The sequence below is a fragment of the Manis javanica genome, chromosome 7, assembly GCF_040802235.1.
Source record: "Manis javanica isolate MJ-LG chromosome 7, MJ_LKY, whole genome shotgun sequence".
Classification (NCBI taxonomy): Eukaryota; Metazoa; Chordata; class Mammalia; order Pholidota; family Manidae; genus Manis; species Manis javanica.
Window position 1 is genome coordinate 104,726,904 of NC_133162.1, and position 25,627 is coordinate 104,752,530.

General features: G+C 37.4%; 1 protein-coding gene across 5 annotated transcripts in view; it reads right to left on the reverse strand.

Annotated features, from left to right (window-relative positions):
• The window catches only part of MAP3K19 (mitogen-activated protein kinase kinase kinase 19), a 48,777-nt gene extending 24,301 nt beyond the window's left edge, over positions 1-24,476 (reverse strand). The window contains exons 1-8 of one of the 5 annotated variants that reach the window (XM_073241361.1): positions 24,184-24,476; positions 22,851-22,968; positions 17,784-17,979; positions 15,487-15,675; positions 12,978-13,132; positions 10,942-11,057; positions 8,743-8,855; positions 1,560-1,656 (exon numbers count right to left, since the gene is read on the reverse strand). In XM_073241361.1, the coding sequence (XP_073097462.1) occupies positions 1,560-1,656; positions 8,743-8,855; positions 10,942-11,057; positions 12,978-13,132; positions 15,487-15,675; positions 17,784-17,957 (844 nt within the window). In that variant the 5' untranslated portion in view covers positions 17,958-17,979; positions 22,851-22,968; positions 24,184-24,476. Of the gene's footprint in view, positions 1-1,559; positions 1,657-8,742; positions 8,856-10,941; positions 11,058-12,977; positions 13,133-15,486; positions 15,676-16,059; positions 16,098-17,783; positions 17,980-22,850 lie in introns of those variants that run through there. The other 4 variants (XM_073241360.1, XM_073241359.1, XM_073241362.1 and 1 more) reach the window with 4 other exon arrangements.
• Between the last annotated feature and the right edge of the window lie 1,151 nt (positions 24,477-25,627).

The window sequence follows — 25,627 nt, forward strand, 5'->3', positions numbered from 1 at the left end:
AGATGGTTCAATGCCACATGTGAAAAGTAAAACGCTCCTATCTGAGTGCATCTTTCCATGTAAAAATATGTAAATTAACTCTACCAGAAAATGTTATCACAGAGAGAAACTAAAAGGCAACATTGAAACATAGCTGGAAACATACTTTCTTCAAGAAGAGGTGAAAATGATATCCAAAAAGCCAAAAATGACTTTAATTTGTTAATGGTAAATGAGATTAAAAGACACTTATCGATATTTAAGATGAATATAATGCACAATAATGCCCCAAGCATTTTTATCTCAGACTTTGTGACTTAAAAGAGTAACCAGCTCAACTGAAGACTCTACCAATTATGAGAGGAAAACTTATCAGAAACATAATTGCTTTTTTCAAATTTGTAATCCAATTTATTAAAGCTTAAAACTGCAAGAGTCAAGAGCATAGTGATGATATTATGTAAGTTTTATAACTCCTTTATGAAAACCTAAAATATCATCAGCTTATTTAAAAAGAATTACTAGTAAGTCATCTCCAAATTGAGCAGAATAAACAAATTATTTAACCTCTTGGAAGGTGCCTGGAATACAGTTGGGCTTCTAAGAAGTCACCTTTAAAGTGTTTGAAAGCCAAGGACTGTGTGGAAGGGGACCAGGATTTGTTTATTTTAAGTAGGTCTTTCAGGGTTCATTCATGGTGTTAATCATTTCAAACGTTACTAAATTATCTCTGCCCTCAGCGTGGACAAGTTTTGGAGAATTTGAGAAAAGCAGAGCTCCCTGGGTGAGGACGGCATTGCCTGAGGGACCAAAGCCGACAGCTGGGCCAGGACTGCCAGGCTCAGGGAGGGTCGAGGCATGCGGAAAAAGAGACACCCAGAGAGGGCAGCTTCCCGGGAGTGCTGGAGATGGCAGTCAGAAAACTGTCAGGGGGGAATTGGAGCAGTTCAAATAAACATTTAATTTAAGATACTTATAGGCCAATAGATGATGGACAAATGTGACTGCTGTGGTGACTATTTTCTTAAGTGGGAATCCACAAATACCTTGTGGTGTGTGAAATGCAAGGCCACTCGTGGGCTTGACAAGAGAACATATTTGGAATGGGTGCTGTTCAGGAAAGTTCCAGACTTACGAGTAAAAGACTGAGACTGGAGGCATTGTGTCTTGTTCAGCACCCCCCACCCTTTCCTCCCCTCAAGAAGGAGCTCTGGGATAACGGCTGATGGGGAAGTGCTTGGTTGTGGAAAAGAACAGATCCCTGGAGCTGGCAGAAACTTCTGAGAGCAAAGAAATGGAGGGAAAGACATCAGACAGAAAGAAAAGGGGCAGAGAATGGCTGGCTGAGCTGAAATGGTTGGAATAAAAAGAAGACAAGAAGAGGTATGGCCATTTTTGCAGGGCAAGTCGCCAAGACTCACTGATTCAGATATGGATCAAAGGATAGAATTATGAGTGGATTTTCTCCTCCTTTGTGTTTCTCTTGTGTTTTCAAACTCTTGACTCAGCAATATTGAAATTAGAGGGAAAATCCAGGTAATGTTATCTTTGTAAACACATCAAGGACAGAAGCCAGATACCTTCTGTCCTGGGTTGCCAATCTCGTCCGTCACCGCTTGGATCTCCTTCTTCACTAACCAGAAAGGAATGAGGGCTGTCATCGTCTTGGTCAAACTCCTAAAATATCATAAAACAGAAATTCAGTTACTCAATGTCCTACCTTGTTGGCAGAGTGAATGTTGATTTTTCGAGGCTGAAGTTTTATACCATCGGTTCCCTTTAAACTGGATAAAGTATTTAATACTAAAATGATGGGAAAGCATCAGCCCCTGAAGCACTAGGCCCAGACAGACATGGATGTGATTCACTGTATAATCAAAAGTGAAGATCAAAGCTAAAATCACATGGATGCATAGAAATTTAATATTTCATACTTTATCATGTCAGCATCCGGGCTGCTAAGCTGCCACCAGTTCCATCTGAGTGGGTAACTGGAAAGAATCCTTTGACCACAGTCAGTGAACAACCCCAAAGGAACATGATCTTTTCCCTAATACCTTCTTGGGGCATCATTTACAAATGGCGAGGATGGAAATCACTACACCAGGTGGAAGCTACAGATACAACCCTAGACTGAAAGGAGGGAGCAAAGCTGGTTAAAGTCTTCCCTAGGACAGCTTTCTGATCTAATCATGGTGGGCACCTCCCAAACTCCCTTTTTACCCTGTAGAAAATAATCAGTATGTTGAAAAACTGGTTAAAACCAACTTGATTTTATGACAAGTCATTCTAACTCTCTAAAGGAGTTTTCTTATAGAACTCATTATTGTTGATAAGTTCCTTCATTTGAAGTTGTTGCTGGTAATTTTGCCTTTTCTCATGTCTAACACAGTGACAGATGGAAGTAGCAGCTAAAATATCTCATCGCGATGCCCATGTTACAGTTAGCTCTCTGGCTTCTGTGATCTGGGTGAACCACTTATTTAAGGAAACTCTTGGATAAAAGGTCTTCAGACAAGTGGGCAGGCAGTCTTTATCACAAAGCCCCTGATATTCATTCATTAATTACCAAGAGAACTTAAGAATCCGTCCTGCTTAGTTAGTCACAGAAAATAATTAAAAATAAAACCCTCCATTTATACTGCCATTAAAATTTTTTCAGTATTCAATCATATCCTAGTAGTCACACCTTACTTTTACACAGCAGTACATGCTTAAAGCATTGTCTACCTCCTGACAAATGTTAAGTGTCCCATCTCGGACCATCCCAGTTGTCAGCGGTAGATGGGAGACCAGGACTGGTTCACCCTGATCCTAGACTGTTGATGCCACTGCTTTTCCTCTGCATTTCAAAAATTCTACCACTGCCTGGCAAATTTCTTCTCCCTCCCATCCTATTGCAAAGTGGCTGGCAGGAGGTACACTTTTTTAGAGTATATGGAAATAAAAAAGGATTCTTTAAAAAGCAGGAAAAATAAATCACCTATAATATTACAAGAAAAAAGCAAACACTGTTAACATAGAAATAATTATTTCCTTTGTTTTTTTCCCTAAGTATTTAAAAACCTAGTTACATCATATAATTTTGTATCAGGCTTTTACACTTAAGACTAGTATAAATTACATAACAATTTATTAAGTCAACACCATTTTAGTGGAATTTTGAATTTCTTGCCCCACAACAAATATCTATCAGAGGGACACGACCAAGTTTTGTAAGCTCCATGAGTCTTATAATATTAAGTCCTATAATGCTGATAAGGCAGTTTTTAATTCTTCATTATTAGACATAACTGCTGTGAACATCTTTGTAATTAATATCCCGATTTCACATTATTTCTAAAGAAACTGCATTATTTCTACAGTCGATTCCTAGAAATGGAATCATTGAGCCAAAGAGTATGAAAATGTGTAAGTATTTTACATGCATTGTTTTAAAAGTAGAGTTAACACTTCCTATTTACACACACTAGCAGTGCGTGAGTGCATTTCACTACGTCCTCCATCTTCTCCCTTGCCAATTACCATCACTTTTCATCTTGAGTAATGTAATACATGAAAGTGGTCTGTTATTGTTTGTACATACTTTGATGAGTAGAAAAGTTGGAGATAGTTTCAGATGTTTATTGACCATTGAATTTTCCTTTTGGTAGATACAGTTTTTGTTCAGATCCTCTAGAACATTCTATGACACCTCAAAATGTATTTCTACCGATTTCATATAATAACAGTGATTCAATGAAATTTTTATGCTAAACTTTGAAAATAGCAGCTCTCACTTGGAAGTGTTAATACATAATTGGTTCTCCTTTCAGGTGTCTTTGTTGATTAGTGGGCTGTGATCAGTCTCAGCCTCTCAGTTTATTTATTAGTTGTTTTTTTAGGAAAAGTTGGAAGATGCAAAGTGTGGACACACCTACCTTACAAATCCATTAGGATGACTAGCATTTACATATGCTGTTCTATGCACCTTCCTATGTTAACTAATTTAATCCTCACAACAGCTCTGAAAGTAGGAATTGTCTTCTTCTCACATATGAGGCCCACAGAAGTTAACCAAGGTCACCTAGGTAGTCAACGGCAGAACCAGGATTCACAAGCACCCTACGAAGTCTAATTCCAGAGCTCTTAACCACTCTGCTTTCTTGCTACCTTGAAAAGTTCAAAACAAAGAATCTCCACATAAACTAGGAAGAAAAGAGTCAATAACAATGAGCAAAATTCAGAGAAAGGATACCCAAACCTAATCCATAAATTTTGCACAGAATAATACAAAAGATGTGACAAAAATTTCTCCCATAGAATAAACTGAAAAACAGTAAGTGTCATAAACAAAAGTAATATAGGAAATAATACCTACTTTGAAGGATACCACGGAAATGAAGACTCTAAACAGAAACCGCTCCTAATTTTCTCATTTCTCTTAGAACACTAAACATGAAAGACTTTAAGATGTGCCAGGGTGCCCCAAGGAAGAAAATCAAAATAATGAGTTGTGAGTGAAGGACAGAAAACATTAGACTAGCACATCCCAAACATAAATGGATTTCATAAACCACTGACACTAACCCAGGAGGTGACAAATAAACTAGAAATAGTGCCTAGCGTCCTAATCCCCAAACAACAGAATGCAAACATGCAGAGGAGAAAAGAGGCACAGAAATCATACACAATTAAATTTGGAAAGAAGTTTCTCCTTAGATGAAAAAAGATTGGGAGAAGCTATAAAGAGTCTTTCAAGAGCAATCCTACAAGGAAGGCAGTTGTGCTGATATTTGTAAACTATAAAAACCTATTGCAGACAACCAAAAAGAAAAGCTTTCATTCAACTGAAAGAAGTGAAGGATGACCTTGGGTTTTGCAATTTAAGCCCTAGAGAACACACCAGGGAAGAAAAGGCAAGTTCAGTAGTCAAAGAGTCTATTTCTCCCTCAGAAGTGAGTTCAAAGCTATTTCAATAAAAAAATAAAAAATAAAAAAAATACAATAAAAAAATACAGAGTGAAAGTTCAAAAAAATGTTTTAAAGTTGCATGAAGAAAATGGACTAGTATGAAGGGATATTTAGTCCTTTAAAAAAGAAAATTGCTTAAATATACCATAAAAAACAAAAAGGAAATATGCTTTTGCTTATCAATTTCTAATGCATGACATTCACTATACAGATTCGTCTCTAGGTATTTTAGTTTCATTACTATGTAATATTAGTAACTAAAAACAATACAACCTTCAATGTTGCAAAAAAAACCTACTACATAGCAGGGTTTCCTACCCTCACTAGTACTGACTTTTGGGGCTAGATAATCCTTTGTCGCGGGGGGCTGTCCCATGTACTGTAGGATATCTAGCAGCATCCCTAGCTTCTATCCATCAGATGCTAATCCCACCTCTGCCCCAATTGTGACACGAAAAATGTCTTCAAATATTACCAAGTGCTCCCTGGGGTGAAGTTACCCCCTATTAAGAATCACTGTAATAAAGCAACTTTGGTAAGAAGCAGACTAATTTATTTAGAAAGGTTATAAATGCACTAAGGTACAATATTGAAATAGTATTAAAAAATAAACATTTCCATTTTACTTCATTCCATCCCATGCCCAGAGGAGTTCTGATTTAACAATTTCTGCATTTTAATTTTAATTTAATTAATATTATTATCAAACTTGCACATTTTGAAAAGGTCAAATGATGGTTAAAAAAACTAATAACAGAAGGTCATCAGTTTTCTTCCCCACCTTTTCCCTGAGAGGCAACCACTCAGCCTCTAACTGTTTCTTTTGGTATTTTCTTCTATATCTCTAGGTAATATGTTTATCCTGCTATTTCTTGAATCATCAAAGTGAGACTTTGTCTATTGGCTTCCTACTGTTGTAGTCGACAATTTAATATTCTTACACCCTGCCCCTATCCTCCCAATAAATTCACCCTCTTTTTTTTTGTTAAATCAATAGGCAAAGTTCAAATTATGATTATGTGGGTATTGTGCTGCATAGTATATACTGTACTTCAGTAGTGTAATATGTATAGTGTTGTATGATTACTCTTTGTTTCTTGTATAATTTTTTGCCCACACACAAAGCCCAAATCCCCTGTTATTGTTTTTGTTTTACTCATTTTCACATATATTTTTAATGGCTAAATCTTCCCAACCTCCAAAGGTCTCTATACTTGGTTAAATATGTCAAATAGTATATCAGTTCCATTTCCTTCCTGGAAATCCCCATTATCCTGCTCTCCCCCTCTCCCACCCACCCAATTTATCTCAGCTCTTTGCTCTTTAGACTTGATGCATGGCTGAAGCCCGGGGACTTGCCTTCTTCATTATACCAGTGACTCCCTCCTCTCTCTTGTGTTGGATTCCAGCACAATGAAGCATGGGTCTAATTTTCCCTCTATTTTTATCTGTTCCCTTAATTTAATAGAGCACATAGCAGCTTCCATAAAAGCTGTATGAGAAGTAATACGTTTGAGTGTGTGTCTGAGAAATGTCTTTATTCAACTCTAATACTTGATTTATAGTTTGTCTGGATATAGAATCCTAGGATGAAAACCACATTCTTTTCTCAGATATTTGAAAGCATACCCCTCCCTTTCCATTACTTTTAAATGTAGCACACCTTCAGAAAAGTGCACATATTGTAAGAGTATAATTCATGAGTTTTTAGAAGCTGAACACACTTGGGTATCCAGGACCCAAATCAAGTAAAAGAGTTCTTAGAGATAATATAATAATCAAGACCCATAAAAGAAAAAATGGATAAATTGGTTTTCATCAAAATTAAAAACTTCTGTTTGATACAAGAGTTATTAAAAGGGTGAAATAATAAGCCAAATTATTCTTGTTGACTAGCAGGAAATATTTGTGAATCACATTCCAGAGCATACAAAGAATTCTCTCAACCCAACAGTAAGAAAACAAACAATCCAATCAGAAAATGGACAAAAAATTTGAACAATTTATGCTGATAGTAAATAAACACATGAAAAAATTTTCAATGTTGGTCATTAGTGAAATACAAATTTCCACAAAAAGTATAAAACCACAATGAGATGCTATCATCTACTTATTAGAATAATTAAAATTAAAGATACTGACAGTACCAAATGCGTGCATGGGTGCAGAAAAATGATCTCTCATTCATTGCTGGTGGAAATATAAAATGAGTCACTTTGGAAAACTGTTCAGCAATTCTTTAAAAAGTTAAACATACATTTACCATATGACCTAGTATTTGGGACTCCTGGGCGTGTATCCTAGAGAAATGAAAATGTATGCTCACATAAAAATCTGTACACGAATGCTCATAGTAGCTTTGCATGGAATCTTCCAAAACTGAAAATACCTAAATGTCTTTCACCAGGTGAATGGCTAAATAAACTGCAGACCATCCATACCATAGAAGACTACCTAGCAATATAAAGAAACTGCTGATACACACAACAGCTTGGATCTGTGTCAAAAACATTATGCTCAGTAGAAAAAGCCAATCCCCAAAGTTTACATATAAGGTCATTCCATTTATAGGACATTCTCAAAATGACAATTGAGACAGAACAAATTGGTGGTTGCTGGGAGTTAGGGAAGGAAGGAGGGTATGGATACAAAGAGGGTAACAGGAGGGGACACTTTGTGGTGACAAAACAGTTCTGTATCTTGATTGTGGTGATTCAGGCAATAAAATATCATAGAACTGTACACACAGACACACAAACAGAAAAAGAAAGAAAAAGTAATACATGAAAAACTAGTGAAATCCAAGTAAGGTCTGTAGTTTAGTTAATTGACATCAATGTCATTTTCCCAGTTTTGACCATCTATTGGAATTATGATGATAATTTCCACTGGGGGAAGCTAGTGGAGGCTACGCATGACTTCTTTGTATTATTTTACAAATTCTTGTGAATCTATAATTATTTCAAAATAAAAAGCTTAAAATTTAAATTTTGGGTTTTGTTTTTTGTTGTTATTTTGGGATGATTTTTTGGAAGGAGACAGGGACTGAAAAGTCTTTATTCCACCATCTCCAAAAGTTCTCATTATTGTTTATACATATTATAGACGATACCTCATTAAAACAATTTTGTGGCCATGTTTTTTCTTACCAATAAAACAGAGCAATAATATTCTTAACTGTTTGAGCTGTGTTAGTTTCTATATAAATTCAAAAGTTACAAATGAACACACAGTACAAAGTTCATCTCCAATTCTCTCCCTGTAGGCAAGCACTGTTACCAATTTACTATATATCTTGGGTATCATTCCACAGTTTTCTATAGATGACAAAGTCTGTTACTTGCTGTGACTGTGCTATGAGGGACTTTTTGTGGAGTCATTGATTACAGTAAGGAGGTGATGAGCAGGGCCAAGAGGAGGCATCTCTTTTGTGGTGCCCATGTGATGGCTTTGACATGATCAGACTAGTGAATTTCTTCTTTTACACATTAACATACACAAAACAAGCTATATTTTAGTATTTAGTATGGATCCAACTGCAACAGTATTCTGTGGTATTAGATACACATAAAAACACACACACACATACACACACACACAATGCATGAGACTCAGTTGACTAGCTAATTATTGCTCTGAGATTAAACTTGTGGAACAGTGTCTTATTAATTGTGCTTTAAATTTCTTTATGATACATTAAAATATAATTGTAGCATGTGATTGCTGTAAAATATTCAAGCAACACGAAGTAGTAAATGGAGTAGGTTACCCATTTTTTGTCAGTTTGTTCCATTAAAGAGAACATCTTACCTCATTGCTGCTGATGCTTTGCAAGATGATATTTTGGTTTTTAGTAACTATCATATCAGTTGGAGAAGAGTTTGTATCATGACAGATGTCAACCAATGATTCAGCATGTCTTTCTGCCAAAAGAAACATAATAATGTGTTTTTATAAGACTCATCTCCAGCAATTCCACAGGAAGATCTAGCTCATTTATATCTGATCTCTAAATCAGATCTAACTGATTTAGGTTCCAAAACCAGTTCCATTTTGTCAAAGATTTTCCTAAAGTAGTCTGGGATCCTGGTGAAGCTTCAGGTAATGGTTTTCAAATGGAGGAAAACGAGAGTCCAAGAATGGATGGGTTTTTGTTTGTTTGTTTGTTTTAAAAAAAGCTAAATTGCTGAGTGAAACCTCTAACAATGGGCTGGAAATTATATTACTGCCTGTCTAGCACTTGTAGCCCCATTAAATTGACACAGAGTTCTGAAGAGCAAACAGCCAAGTCTCAATTCCTGAAGGACAATGCTCTTAAATGCACCCCTCTCCTGCTATCTGGACATCTTCAAATAAGCATGGGCTCTCTGATGAAAACTTCTTCCCCTTCCAATGGCTCTTCCATTGTCTTGTAACTGTAACAAAATTGAATAACTGCTGTATTCTCAGATGCCCCATTTCTTCACCAAATTTTCCTTCTTTACTTGTTGCAGTCTATCTTCTGCCTCTATCCTACCATCGAAACTTCTTACTTCCTTACCACACCTGCTTTTGTAACCTCTTCTCCAGTTTGACATTGTTTCCCACCTTTTCCTTCTTGCAACTCTTTCCCAATTTTCCTCCTCCATTCTCACTCTCTTGAGTCCCTATGTGCACCTCTCTCCAGCTGTGGGTGCACGTCTCAGCTCATTTCTCACTGTCTTCAACCCTTCAATGACCTTACCCACTCTCAGGCCCTCACAACGTCCTTTGTGTAGAGAACTCCCAAATTAACATATCAACCTGTCCTTTCCCACAAGCACTGTCCTACAGAAAATTTCTTCTTGAAAGTCCCAAGGTTCCATCAAATGCAGTGTTTTAGAACTCATTACCTTTAAGACCCTTAGCAGAGCAGAATGTTCTCTTATTTTGTTGATTGTATTTCCACCTCGCACTTTCTGTAGCTGAAACTTTAGAATCAACTCTGTCAACTTTTGCCTCTGTGTCTCCTCTCTATCAGCCTTACATCACTCAGTTCTGTGCATTCTTCTTTCACAACATCTCTTAGACTTCTCATAGCCAGCACCTCTCAGGGCCACTACCATACCATGCCCAAGGACTCTTTCCCTGGTCCTTATGCCCCGACACCTGAGCACTTCTACAGCTTCTTAAGAGAGCGACCTGCCATGAGTCTCTTCTTTCAAGTCCATCCTACATAATAGGTTAATTTTCCTAATACATGGTTTTCATCATTCCCTGGCTTAAAATTCTTTAGTGACTCTATTTCACTTGAAAAAAATATGTCTTTCAGTCTGATATTTTATGACTCTTTAATGGACCCAGTTTTGTTATGTATCTGATCTTATGTATTCCTTGTCCCTGACATGACTTTCAGTTCTAGTCTCCCAGTCATCCCTGGGATAAGCCATGCTCACTTACAGCTCCACAAAATTAGATCCCATCATTTTTCAAGCACCAGTCTGAGTCTCAGTTCTTCTATGAACCCTTCCTGGGGATAGCCTTGTTCCCTGCCCAGATGCTTTAAACAAAAAGCCAGTCAAAAAAAAAAGCCAGTCAAACAACAAAGTCAAGGAGCTTGCCTGTTGCTCAGGGGCACTTTTGTCATTATACCTTCCTCTGTGGCTGTTTCTATGTCCCTGCTTAGACGTCTTGTTTATCTATCTATGCCACCTATATCAAATCTTCTCTGTTTTTCTCTTCTTCCATATCTTATCCAGCTTCAAAAACACCATAAGCCCTGCTTCCCCTTTCAAGTTCACAACAAACCCTTCCTCCTCTGACTTACATGATGTGTCTCTGACCATAATACTTTCAAAAGTTTGGACCATGTGTCAGACTTTTTTGCATCCCCCAGAATACCTATTCATAGGTCTTATACAGAGTCACTACTCAATAAAAAGTTGTTGGCTTGATTTCTTTAATAGATCAATCAAATACATGTAGAGAAGACAGATTTCTAGTATGGCTTTTATAGTTGGGGAATTTTAAAAGTGGAGTAGGAATATTTACCTGGTTTTGGCATAGAATTCATTAGAATGTCCAGTAACTGCTGTTTTCTAAAACTCTGTATTTGTGACACATAATGTATTGCTGATTTTCCACTAAAATCACAGAGTTTAGGATCTCTAGGAAGAAAAGAATCAATATCAAAGATCATTTAGTTAAATCTGTTGAAAAAGAAAACCAATATGTAAGGAAAAACATTGACATCAAATAAATCAAAGTAATCTTATATAGTTTGGGGGTAACAAAAATGACTTCAAAATGTATGAAATAGAGAATGACAGTTTTTCAAGATTTTTAAATAAAAGAAATATTCTGTATATCCTTATTCCCACTCCCATTCTAACACATTCCAGTATTTGCAGAAAATTTTCAACTTTGGACAAAAATATATCAAGTAAAGATAAAAACATCTTGATAAACTGTTGTCTAATCATCCCAAATAGCTGAGTTGATTTTCTTTTCTTTCCAGTCATTTAGCTAACTGCTTTACTTTCTTGATAATTCTTTTTCGTAATGCTAACAGACAGCTTTGATCATTCAAAACAGTAGAATGGCATAAAATCTCTCTTTAAAATTAAGCGAATATGCTTATTTCACAGGCTTTTGGTTGAGTGGAAAGATCTTGTCCTAAAATCCCTCTCTGTGTGATCTTTTCATTCCTTCTTGCCTTGCCCTGTTGTTCAGCTCAACTGGCTGATCTTCGAGCTCCTTACAACAGCACAAATATCTTTCCCACACCCTACTGAGTCCTGGGATTAGACATCAGCTCAGACAGATCCAGAGCACAGATGAGGAGAACCTTACTAAGAGATTTTGGTGAGGGAAACAATGATTAAAATTGCTTCATTAGTTGCATTCTGGGACAAGGAGTGGTTGATCATGGTCTCCAAACTAACACCTCTCAATCTGAATCTTTATTTATTTATATATATTTTATTTTTATTTTTATTTTTTGTATCATTAATATACAATCACATGAGCAACACTGTGGTTACTAGATTCCCCCCATTATCAAGTCCCCACCACATACCCCATTACAGTCACTGAATCTGAATCTTTTTATTACTATGGGATAGGAAAATGTTTTATGATATGCAACAATATTCTCTAACAGTCTTTTCTCCATCAAAGGTCATGATTCAAAAGAAATAACATACAACCAAGAATCTGCGGACTCCCGCTACCTTGATATGTGGCTTTAAGCAAGTCTCTTAACTCACTGGGACTTCAGTTTGCTCATCTTCCTTGAATAGTGTTTCTCCGTGGGACGTCCTTTGATTTCCTGTACTCTGGACCCTGCTCCAGGCCTACTGCACACCATCTCTGGCGTGGTGTCCTACTTTGAACAGTCTTCTCAGCTGTTAATACTACAATCTGAGGCAGCTTCAAACTTCCATCTTCATACCATTATATTAACTGATCCTTTTACAACAGTTCATGTTATTGACTCTATTTTTGTTCTCGAAGTTCCCTCTTTCCTTTTTTTTTTTCCAAAACAAATTCATATGAAATCCTGAGCAAGAGCATATCCATCTGTTCTTACTTGATGACAAGATGTCTAGGTAATAAGCAGCATTAAGAAACTAATTCTAATATGAGACACTGCTTATTAACCCTCTGATTTTTTCAAAAAAGTTAATTGTTTGCTTCTCTCCTGAAAGAGCATGTTGGCATGTATTAATTTTAGATAACTGGAAATTGCTGGCATAAATCTCTTTTGGTAATTGACAATGCTTTCTGAAATAATAACACCTTGGACATAGAGAGGTGTCTACTCAAGAATTACTTGACATTCCCAGCAACCACCAAAAGAGTAAGTGTTTAAACAAACAAAATAAAGGGCCAATGTCATAAGAATAATAGCAACTTCTAACATCTGTACATCACTTTGCAGCTGTGAAGTCCCTTTTATGAATATGCATGTGCAGTTAATATATAAAGTGAAAAAACAATCTGCAAGTCTAGGCTTACAGATGACATCTGTCCATAACAGTGGCATCCACATTGTTCACTGGTGCTGATTGAGCACTCATACTCACGCCCGATGCCTGAGGAGCTCAGACAGAACCTCCACAGGTCTGTAGACGGTTAGCATATCAAGACTCTCAAACAGATCCACATCCCTCACAGCCAGCATTAGAGGGGTCAAGCCATGTTGGTTTGGGAAATTTATATCCAGGAACTCTTCAGATGCCTTTAAAAACATGAAGCTTTATTTCTGTGTGTTTTCACTACATGGCTATTTATACTAATCTTTGCATTTTCATTACTTGGTCAAATTTTCATTTTTACTTCAACATATTCTTTCTCAATATCTGAACAGAGAGGGAGCTGATGAATTGAAAGAACACAGGTCAAAGAGACAGACAGGCCTGGGTTTGAATTTTAGCTCCCAAAGAAGGTTATTTAACTTCCATGATAGGACACTCTGCTAAAAGGTGATAAAATCACCCTGACAAAATAAGGGCACTGAGTTAAACAACGAATAATTTTCATTTGGAACATAATTATACTAAAAACTATTTGGTATTTATCTGAAATTCAAATTTAACTGAGTGGCCTATATCTTTATTTGCAAAATCTGGGCACCTACCCACTGAACTTCAGAGTCCTCAGCTATAAAGCAGGAATACGGTGTCTTTTTTTTGAAGGGCTGTTTTGATGATTAGAGATAGAATATGAAAAGCACTGAGCAGAGTGTTTGACACATGCTCAATAAACATTTGTGTAGTGAATGAATGAATGACTTATAACAATAAGACAACTCATTTAACTGTATATATGTGTATATATATATACATACACACACATATACATATATATGTAGTCAAATGGAGGTAGCTAGATAGATATGATTTGTTGTTTAGATGAAAGTAAAATTGATTTGGGCAATTCAAAACTGCAAAAATACTGGAGGCTCGAATTATCCAAACTGTTTACTTTATAGACCAAAGTAACTCACTAATTTCCATCTCTATTTCACTGTACACCATGTCAATATAGTCAGTGTCTCTACCTCAGTTTCTCCAGGGACAAACTGGAGATAATGATATTACTTCAGAGGGGTGCTGTGGGAATTAATTAATTTTTTTTCAGTCTCTGAAAAAAAACCACCTCTATATCAATGTTTATTATTAGTTAGAATGAACATGAAAGTTTTGAGCTGAGAATAGTCTTGCAATAGCATATTAAGTCAGCATCTGTCGATGAGGCTCTGGATCAGTGATAGGCACCAGTTAAAACTTAAAACTTGGTTGCTAATCTTTAGGGGCAAAAAATCTGAGTATGAAAACAGACATTGGATTACAGCAACAGTTGTAAATACCATTAAAATAATATTTATTGTCTTTCAAAACAAAGTGTAAGCCTTCAGTTCAGGATATATGGCAATTTTAGGCTATTGTTTGGTACAGCAAATGACTTTAAAGAGTCTTTTGGATTTGGGTAACAAAACAAAACAAAATGAACAGAACAGCAGTAGACTCAGACACTGAGAAGTGACTGGTGGTTTCCATCGGGGGAGGGGTTGGAGTGGGTGGGTGGGGAGGGTGAGGGGGATAAAAGGGCAAAAAAGTCTCAATTATAAATTGGTCACAGGAATGGAAGCAAGGTGAATTTGGCCAATGGTTCTGTAACATCTTTCTATGTTGACAGATAGTAACCACACTAGTCCAGGTGAGGATCTAATAACGTGTGTAACTGTCGAACCACTGTGTTGTATACTTGAAGCCAATATAATATTGTATATCAACTATACTTCAATAAAAAAGAGACTTTTTGATTTTGTTTTTTATTTCCTTGAACTCTAGGTGACCAGAATATCATTCACTTTTTCTTTATCTGTGTCTCTACCTTAAGGGAATGGAAGAAACTGTTTCCTAGCAGCAATTGATTTTCTTTCAGTTGGAAGGTCATGTGATCTGACAGTATCTCTGAAGGTAAATGCCAAGAGTAGGAGTTGCTGGTCATTAAACATTAATGTCCTTGGTTATGCATATGAGTTTGTAAGTTACTTTGAGAAAGAGTATCTATGGGTAGAAAATCTAAGCAAGAAGACCAATATCCTAAGAAGACAGCATTTAACAAATGTATCCTCTTAACTCCTTTAGTCACAACTGAGTATTATGCAAAGCATAGGCTCTTATTCCTTTTTCAGGATAAAGATAATAACTGCAATTGGTCCAAAGGGATCTAAGCAGAAATTGTACAAATGGCAATGCTGTCAAGGGAACTCCTCTGAGCAAGTTGACAGTAGTTCTCTGGAGGCTTCCTGGGAGCACATCCTTTCCCCCGGGTGCTGCGTGACTTCTAGCATCCTTCTGGAGGAAGATGGAAATAGGCTGCTGCAGTGTTCTTTTATTATCTTGCTTTCCACCCCAGTATCCTGTTTGATACCACTTCTTTCTTATATTTCCTGCCTGAAACTTTCTGAGATTGCATTTGAAAAAAGTGTATTTTCTTTAAAACAAGTCATATGTATTCTGCACCCTTCTTACCACTTATCCACCCACCTGCCCAAAGACAGAGGCAAAGATCAATTTAACTGACCAGCAAGTGTTGAAGCTGTTCAAGATCACCTTGCCAGGAGCTTTGTAGAAGCTGCCTTTGGGGAGCCTGGATTCCACTGATGGCCAAGAGCTGTCTTTGGACATCATAATTAGCCACATGAACTGCAGTCTGACTGCTGTAATTGCAAAGGGTGATATCAGCTCCCTTTTTCAGAAGAAATTCAACAACCTGCAACACCACAATGTTCTTAGTTAGCATTTTTTGAATTCTGATGGTATCTTTAAGGTTGGGTAGAAAACTTAGTTAGACATGGCTCTAATTTACAATATAGAAAGGGGGAATAAGAGTGGCATACAAATGAAGAATTGATTTGGATACAAGTGACTGCTATTTGCCTTTCTTAAATTTGAGAACAAAATCTCCGTGATACGGATCACTTGAGGATGTGTGTGTGTGTGTGTGTGTGTGTGTGTGTGTGTGTGTGTGTGTGTGTGTGTGTGTATTTTATTTTAAACTAGAGGTCTGTATTTTATGTTAAACCCACACAAAACACTTAAGTCCTATTAGTGGCATCTATAATTTAGAATATAAAACAGCAAAATTCAGACTTACAGATGCTGGAATGTTGCAAGTATTTTCCACAAATATTTCTAGGGAGAGAATAAACGCTATTTAAAATGGTGAATGCATGGTTTATTCAACAAATAGGACTGAGCCACTAGTGTGGGTAAAGAACTGTCCTTGGTGCTGAGAGCCCACAGTGAACAAGACAAGTGACCGGCCTTTCAGGTGTTTACAATCTAGTATGGAACAGAGACATATAAAAAGGCAATTGCAACATGATGTTATAAATGCAATGATAGGGTAAATAGAGGTTGATGGGAGCACTTAGAAGAAACCCATTAAACTCTCTTAGAAGGTCTGGGAAGAATTTTTGGAGAAAATAAGGTCTAAGCTGAGAATTGAGGGATCAGACTCAGGCAAGGACTGGAGGAAAGACTATTTCAAGCACAGGATATAGTGTGAACAAAATACTATGGATGCTGTGTACTGAATTATGTCTCCTCAAAATTCATATGTTGGGGCCAATGTGACTGTATTTAGAGGGAGGGCCTCTAGGAATTAATTAAGTTTAATGAAATAGTTTATAAGGATGGGGGCATCCTTATAAGGACCTGATAGGATTAGTGTCCCTTTAAGAACAGACACCAGCAAGGATGCTCTCCCTCTCTCTCTCTACCACATGAGTACAGAGAGAAGGTGGCCATCTGCAAGCTAGGAAGAGAGCTCTTAATAGAAACTGAATCTGCTAAAACCTTGAATCTGCTAAAACTTTGATCTTGGACTTTCCATTCCCCTCTATGAAAAAGTGAGCTGCTGTTGTTTAAGCACATGGGTGCTAGTGTCATTATTTTTCTTTAAGTTGTGCATACATGTTAATTTTTTAGCATGTATTTCATGCTTTATAATTTGTTTAAAAAGTGTTCATAGAAAGGAGTCAAAGAGAAAAAAAGCTAAGAATATAGTCAAGAGAGACTAATTGATGAAGCAAAGGTGGACAGGCAGGGTTGAAGGCCCACAGCATTTAGATTCCCAAGGATTGTAGAAGCACTGACTTGTGAAGTTGAGTAAAATTTGCCTTTTTCACTCTAGTTTCCCCATTCTAAGCCCTTTTTTTATTCCCCTGAAAGCCTCCTCTTTCCTGTTCCTACCCAATTCCATGTGCTCATATTGTTACCACCTTTCACACTTAAAAAGAATCTTACAAGTACCCATACACGATGGTATAAATGGTCAGTTAGACCCAAATGGGTTGTTTATTTATTAGTTTAACCATTTAGTAAATACTTATTAAGCACCTAGATATGTCAGGCACTTAGCTAGAGCAAAGAGACCAATCTCCTGCCCTCTTAGGTCTTGTCATTATTTATTTAATCCTTTTCCCCTGTTTTCAGGATTATGTGTATTTGTTAGAGCAGGGAACAAACTTCCAGTACTGAATGGTGAGTGGGAACTAAGGAAAAAAACTCAGGCTCCATTAAGTGGTTCCTCTAGACCATAAGCTCCTTGAGGGTTACATCTGTATTTGATTCACTTTTGTACCCAACATGAAGTCTAATATACTGCCTGGACTGACTGAGTGAGAGAATATAAATAAAGATGGTAACTGTCTAGATTATTTAGGGTACCCCAGGTCCCCTTCCAGTTTCCTGACCCCTGCCCTTTGTGCCTTCAGACATTCTTTCATGGAGGTAGGTAATTAGGCTCTTCCCATCTCATTCCTGGAATCCTTAGCTTGGAAGACTACCCATGGGTCCCAGGACACCACATTTTACCTCTGTTAGATTTTCTTCTGCTGCAGTAATGAGAGGTGTATTCCCAGTCTTTGGATGCTGAAAGTCAAGGTTTCCAAGGATAGAATGCACTTTAGTAATATGGTCACATATGAGTTCCACATCCCCTCTTGAAACCACTTCCAGGAAATCATGAATCAGTTTATTTTTATTCATCTTCCTAGTTCCATATAGTTGCCTTCATGAGAAAAGAAACAATTTAATTCAATGAGAGTCAACAAAGCAGTGGGTGTTTCAAATGTAACATTTTCTATCCTTAGCGTCACCTGTTTCCTTCTTTTGTGTAAAATATTATCACAGTTTTAAAGACAACTTTGAAAAAGTGAAAAATCCCATAATCCTATCAGTCTTGGTTCTTTGCACATGTTTTAAATTAAGAACAACAATAATTTTACCATCGATTTGTAGGATCTGCTCTGGTAGAGAAGAAGGAAGGATGGATTGACACCAGAATAGAAAGAGCACAGGTGCTAGGGTCTGACAGAGCCTGGGTTCAAAACCTTCCCCCACAGATGACCACCTGTGTAATGTTAAGCATGTTGCTCCACTTCTCCAAGTTTCATTTCCTCAACAGTAAAATGGAAATGATAATCCCCACTTCAAATGGCTGGAGGGGATCTGAAATACAGTGGGCAAAGTGCTGGCACATTTATTGGTGAAAATTCTTCTAGGATTTTATTTTCTTTAGTGTTGTTTATTAATATCCCTATAATTATTTTCTTGAGGGAATTCTATCTTCCTGACAATACTGTAAACTCCTCAGTAGCAGGAATACTCCATGCTTCACCCTTTTCTATCCTCCATAATCCTAGCACAGTGCCAGTCATTGAAGAGGATGATGGACACCATTCTATATTTTCCCAGAAAGTCCTAATGTTAAATGTCCCATCTTGTTTTTTCAAATCACTGAACTATCTCCTAAATTGCAATTTTTGAAGTTACCAGACTACCCCGCCCCCCATGGAATCTCTTGCTGTTGGAAACAGAACAAAATCCTCTGTCAGACTCTGTATTCCAACTTCAGCTTCGGTTACCAGTTATTGTACATAGGCACATGCTATTCCACTGAATAGGCAATATACTTGCAATGAACTGACATTTGGTTGAAATCAAAAGAAAACAAGGCCCATTTCAGAGTACAACATGAAGAAAAGCTAAGAAAAAGAAACAAGAGAAATACCTAGAATTGGTCTTAAATATTCTAAACAATATTCTAAATGCCTTCAGAATTCATAGGCCAGTCTACATAGAGCTTTCCTTCTCAAACAGAACATGTACTTCACAAGAGATAGTACTATTTAGTAAATTCATCCACTCATTTACGAGGATACTGTATGTCTTTCAGGAGCCTTCATTGACCGGTCACAATAGAATATAGCAAAATAGTTAAGACAAAATGCAAGAAAGAAGATACATGGCTAAATGTCATGGCAAAGAACTAATAATGAATCTCACAGATGTCAAATGGAATGGCCATGTGGGTTGGAACACTCCAAAGAAAGAAAGGTATCAGTAATATGTGAAGAGGCCACTGTGAAGGAAAAAGGGCAGTGTTGGCTAGGAGAAGGGCATGAACAAAGGGCAAGACCTAGGGTCAAGGAGGAGAGGGCAGACCAGATGGGAATTTATACTTTCTTTCTGAACAGGTTGGAAGCCCATGGAGAGTTTTGAGAAGTGGCTTTTAGAAACATTGGCACTTTAGGAAGATTGTTATGATAAAGGCTAGAAAGGCAGAAATAAAAATTTGAAAGTAAGGCTTCACAGGATTTGTGACTGATTGGCCATAGAAAATGAAAGACGGGTCCAAGAGGATGTGATTGGGCACCTGGGGAAGACCTAAGGCAGCACGAGGCAGGCATGTCCTTTGCAGAACGATAATTGATGAGGTCAGCAACAGAACAGCATGCAAGTAGGCACCTTGTCTCCTTGGCTTTCAAAGAAATGTGGCCTTAGCTTAGTGCAGCTTCCTAAACAAGTTTGAGAATAAGATTTATCCTGTCCCCTTGTTAATAATAAAGATTCCCAGGTTCCTTTTGATTTAGTTGGTCTGGAAAGAGGTTGGGGACTCTCCCCCACTTTTTATTTTAATTAAAACATTTTTTAAAGACTCTTTTTAAATAGATATATTTTTTTAGAGCAGTTTCAGGTTGACAACAAAATTGAGTGGAAGGTGCCAAGTTCCCTTTATACCCCTGAACTTCCACATAGGCCCTCACTATCAACACCCAGCCCCACAGTGATACATTTGTTACAACTGATGAACCTACATTTACCTGTAATTATTATCCGAAGTTCAGAATTTGCAGTTAGGATTCATTCTTGGTACCCAATGTAGGGTACATTCTAGGGCTTTGGATAAATGTATGACATGAACCCACCATTATATTATCATACAGAGCAGTTTCACTCCCTAAAAAAACTCGTGCTCCACCTATTCACCTGGCTCCCCTCCTCCCTAACCCCTGGCCACCACTGATCTTACTATCTCCAGGATACATCTTTTTTTGTTTGTTTGCCCAAGCATTCAGATGATTCCTATCATTAGATAATTTCTGGAAGCATCGACCTAGTGATTAGAGTTCAATCCACAATCTTCCTTTCAATTCACTTTATTTTCTGACATTTATCATTACCACTTTTTCCTTTTGAGTTAAACTTCCTAGGATAAACACCAGTTTTCACCCACCAACTTAACCCAATTTCTAATAGAGAATAAACAGCAGTAGAGAATCAATTCCTCAAATCTTTCCCTACCTTTGCTCAAAGCAGCTTACACAGTGATGTAACGGCAATAATATCCAACATTTATTGAATGCTTACTATGTGCCATTACTAAATGCTTACATATAGTTTACCTATTTAATTCCAAACAACACCATCAGAGAAATAATATTATTATCCATATTTTACAGATGAGGAAAATGAGGCACAGACATTGGCAAAATGGGATCCCATGCAGGAGAGAGGTGGGTGCTGGTGTCCAACAGGACTTAATACAACTAGTATTTAAAGAAATGTTTATAAAATAGGCCTATTTTCATTTCCTCATTTGGATCTTAGAGGCTGTTGGGTTACTCATACTTCTCATTAGCAGTACTGGGCCTTGTCTGGCTTTCCTCTTTTTATTTTATTTTTTCCTCTCCAACAATGGTCCCCTCCCCTACTCCCCTCTACCTCTCAGGAACCCAATCTAATGTGCCTGGAAGATATCTTCAGATATGTATATATTTTTATAAAGCATATGGTACTGTTATGTGTATGTGCATGTTTTAGATTTGCACAAATGATATTGTACTATAGATCTTGTTACTTATTTTTTAACTTAACAGTGTTTTTAAGCTTTAGCCTCATACTTACATGTACCTCTGGTTGTTTCCTTCTAACGGCTGCACAGTACGCACCTCTGTATTTTATTTTCCCTTCCCTTGGTGATGGACATATAAGTTGCCTCCAACTTCCACAGAAACAACCCTATGATAAATATCCTTGTTCAGGGCTTGTTGTGCACTATGTAGAAGTTTCTCTGACATGAATGGGTCAAGTGCATTTAATTTCCCTAAATACTGCCCGACTGTCCTCCAGTGTGTCTGTACCCACCAGTAGTGCCTGACTATTTTCTTTAAGTTCTTCTGAGAGAAGTAGACTTGGTTGATTTCTGTCTCTTTATCATCATTATCCTAACTGTTAGCATTGAGTAAACATCATACATGGAACTTTACTAACAGCTGAAGGAATAAATTATACACGTGAAATCAGGCCACAGAAAACTGTCAGATCGGTATATATATATTTGTCCCAGAAACCTGCCTTGCAACTTGGATTTATATACTTTGTTTTTGAAAATGCAACAGTATTTGCAATGCCATTTCAGATAAAAGAAAAGATCTCTGAAGCAAAGGATAATTAAAACCTGCCCTTCAATAAAGACAAAACATTATATATTCAAATAACAACTACAAGAAATATGTATTTCTATCACCAGCTTATTCAAAAAGGGAAATTAAACACCAAGAGTATTTTTTCCAAGGTTATTACCCCTAGTAATGAAATGACAATGTATGCTATGGAGTTGTGATTTTTCATTCTTTAATGTGACCTTTGAGAGCACTTCACAAGGAGAGTCTTAATCTAAATAAAAGATAAAAATTCAAGACTTAAACCAAACTGTCACCTGAAGGTGATCAAATCAAATCGCTATAGTGCTGGGCAGTGTGGTCATTACTTGGTCATCAGTTGTCTTTTATACTCGGCAGTGACCGGAGAAAGCCAATGAAGAATCAAATTGAACAACAGCAGCATCCTACATAGGTAGCTCTTTCAAGTAGCAGGGACAGACCTACATCATTTTTTATTATAAGCTCCATTTCCTCTTCTGATTTCAATCTGTGCATTTCTATTTCAAGTTTCTTCACAAGAAAATTTTTCTCAGCTTTCCCTTTAGGATTGTTTGATGATTTTTAAGCAATAATATTTCATTTCCACAAGCTTTTCTTTCTGGTTAAACACCTACTGAAGCTGTTTCTTTTATCTTGAATTGTATGCATGTTAATCTGCTTGTAATACAAAATATTTTTATTACACTGCACATTTGATAGGGAATCATATGTTATTAATACTTAAAGCAATGGGAATCTCCTGTCTTATTGAGAAAATATGGCTAAGAACACGTATATACAATACCAAGTGGTTCCAAGAAGGTTTATACCATGTAAAGTTAACACATATTTAAGAGTTTAAACTAAAATGAAAGATTATCCCTGGGTATAATTAAATGGAAGTAAGTATTTTTATATGCTTTTCTTGTCCTTACCAGTATAGCCTATGGTCTAGAGGAGTGTACATTAAGCATTGGAAAAGATAATCTCCATATTTGAAAAGTAAAAATGAGTTTATTTCAAAAACTCTAAGGATATAATTATTTGAGATTAGGACACAGTCTCCTCTATCAGTTTATCTGATGTTCCTCCTCTGGGACATCCTTTGGGGAGAGAAACAGTTGCAACATATGGTATTCTCTAAAACGTGATGAAAAGTGGAGAATTGGCTTACCTACTGTGTGTTCTGCCGAGGGAGTTGGCACACAGCTGAAGGATCACCAAGCCAAATAGCAGTCAACATCATCCTAATTCACTGTGGCACTCATTTCTGGAACAGCTGTCAGACCACACTTCATCAAGAGATCCATTTAAAAGCAGCATAGATTTAGATTTGTTTCTTTGATTATTTTCCGACGTTGCACAGCTCCAAGTACTTTTAAAAAAATAATTAAAGCTGGTTCTGTGTGTACAAACCCTTCAGTTAGCTGCAAAGAGACTGCTTAGTTTACGGGTTGTCACCAAGGCAACCATCCACTGTGCATTTAGCTTGGAGAATTGAAGGCAGGACAATCTCATTTAGCGAGCAAAACAAGTGTTAAACAGTCTTCAAAGTTGCTGCTTAAGTACTTAAAAGAGTCGGCTCCCTGTCCACTTCCATGGTTGGCACAATTGCTATATCACCTTATCCACTGAGATTTCCTCTAGGAAAGCCATAACTTTGTAGTCGCTGTAATGTGCCAGAGGGTCCCTTCCCGAATCTGAATATTATAGGTTAAAGAGTGAGAATCCAGGAGATTACCTCCAAACTGGTTGAATTCTTAGTTATGCTTGAGAAAGCACCAGTAAATGGAAAGTCTTATATTAGAACACATTTCTTGTCTAGCCTCATGATATCCCAAGCAAAACCTTTAGGAAATGGACTGCACTCTTGTCTGAGTCATAAATGGTAATAAACCCAGTGGAAAGAGTCTTTAAATGGTGGACTCCAAAAACATACTTATGAGAATGTAGGCTCAGGGTGCTCAGAAACACAAGGTCACCTGGCATTTGTGTGCTGCTAGATTTTTTTCTGCCACATCCTGAAGGATGCAGGGGTTTCTCTTCTATGGATGTGCATAACATCACATGTGCTCCACTGAATAGGGAATAGATGTTTATCATAACAACATTTAACCTGTGCTAGCCCTTTACATGAATGATATCAGGTAACCCACAAAACAGCTCTTTAGAGGAGGTACTATAAACACATTCATTTCCATGTTACAGATGAGGAGCCTCCATGGAGGCTTTGAAATTTAAAGTGAATAAAAGATAGAGCTAGGGATTGGACCTCAGCAGCCTGACCACAATGTTGAGATAGTCACCATTTTTACTATGTTAACACACACACACTAATATACTCACTCACGCCTGTTTCTCTGGTGAGTGAGCACTTTGGGATAAAAACCACTCAGAGGTTGCTGGAGTTATGTATATACCCTTTCATCACCCACTTCAACCTGAAGCAGTCTGACACTCATCAAGGACATACAGGCTGTTACTCTGTTTTACTTCCTGCACGTTACCTTGTTTCTGCTCCCAGCAGGAACAGTAGTCTTCCTTAGCTTTCCATGTCAAGAGAAAAAGTTATAAGCCCTGTAGTTTCTGATTTTAGAATTTCTGAAGAGTTACCGTTGGGTTCAGGCTTGTCTACAAACCACGAATCCTTCAAATTGGTTCCCCAAAAAGTAATCTTCCTTTTGTCTCTCATTTTGAGAAATATCCATCCATTCAAATCATGTATTTTCAAGAAGCTGTTTTTCAGCAACAGTGGTGAGACAAGCAAACCAGGAACAAGTTCAGGTGATAAGGCCACCATGGAACTGTGTAAAAGGAAGCAGGAACAGGATGTTTAACATTCTGGGTTGGAAGGGGTGGGGTGTATTTGTTTGCTAAGGCTTGCATAACAAAATACCACAGATTGGGCGGCTTAAAAAACAGAAGTTTATTTTGTGAGTCATAGAGGCAAGAAGTCCAAGATTAAGGTGTCAGCTGGATTTGGTATCTGCCGAGGCCTCTCTCCTCGGCTTGCAAATGGCTGATTCTCACTGCGTCCTCACATGGTTTTTCTCTGTGCACAAGCATTCGTGGAATCTCTCCACGTGTCCTGATATCTCCTTAGAAGGACACCAGTCTGACTGGATTAGGACCTAGTTTAATGGCCTCATTGTAACTTAACCACCTCTTAAAAGGCCTTACCTCACAGTCACATTCTGAGGTCATAGCAATTTGGGCTTCAACATACGAATTTGGGGGGACACAATTCAGCTTCTAACAGAAGGGTATAAGGGGGTCCTCAGAGGAGAGAGGATTATCTGTGCTGAGACTTGGGCAATTAGTTCCCAGGTAAACGGTAGACAGCGACACTGCAGGTAGACTAAACAGCATGTCCAGAGGAAAGATAAAAGCACAAAATGTTGAAAACATTGTGGTGTGTGTGTGTGTGTCTGGAACACAGAATACATGGGGGTAAAGAGGAAAGGAGGCTATTTCTGGTTGAACTGAGAGAGATATTAAGAGTTTTATTCAGGGAGAGACATGATCAAATTTGTATTTTAGAAAGATCCTCCAGACAACATGATTGAAAATTAATTGAAGAAGAGGGGCACATGGAAAAGTAAAAAGATTATTATACTGGATCAGCAAAAAATGATGGTAACCTAACCTAAATCAATGGCCACAGAGATAAATGGAAGTTGGCTGAGTGAAGGGATTAAAACAAATCAAAGTGTGTTTTAGGTTTTCCAGAAATATGGTCGACAATGTTATTTATTTAGACCAGTCCTTCTACAGACAACCAGTAAAAACCCTGGGTAAAATATTTTAAAATTTTATTAAAAGTAAAGAACTGACAAGAAAATAAAAAATTACCAGAGAAAATATAAGTGAAAATAAGAACCCATATTGTGTAAGGGTGACTGCTGTCACCACTTCTTTTCAAGATGGGGCTGGAGGTTTTAGTCAGCACAT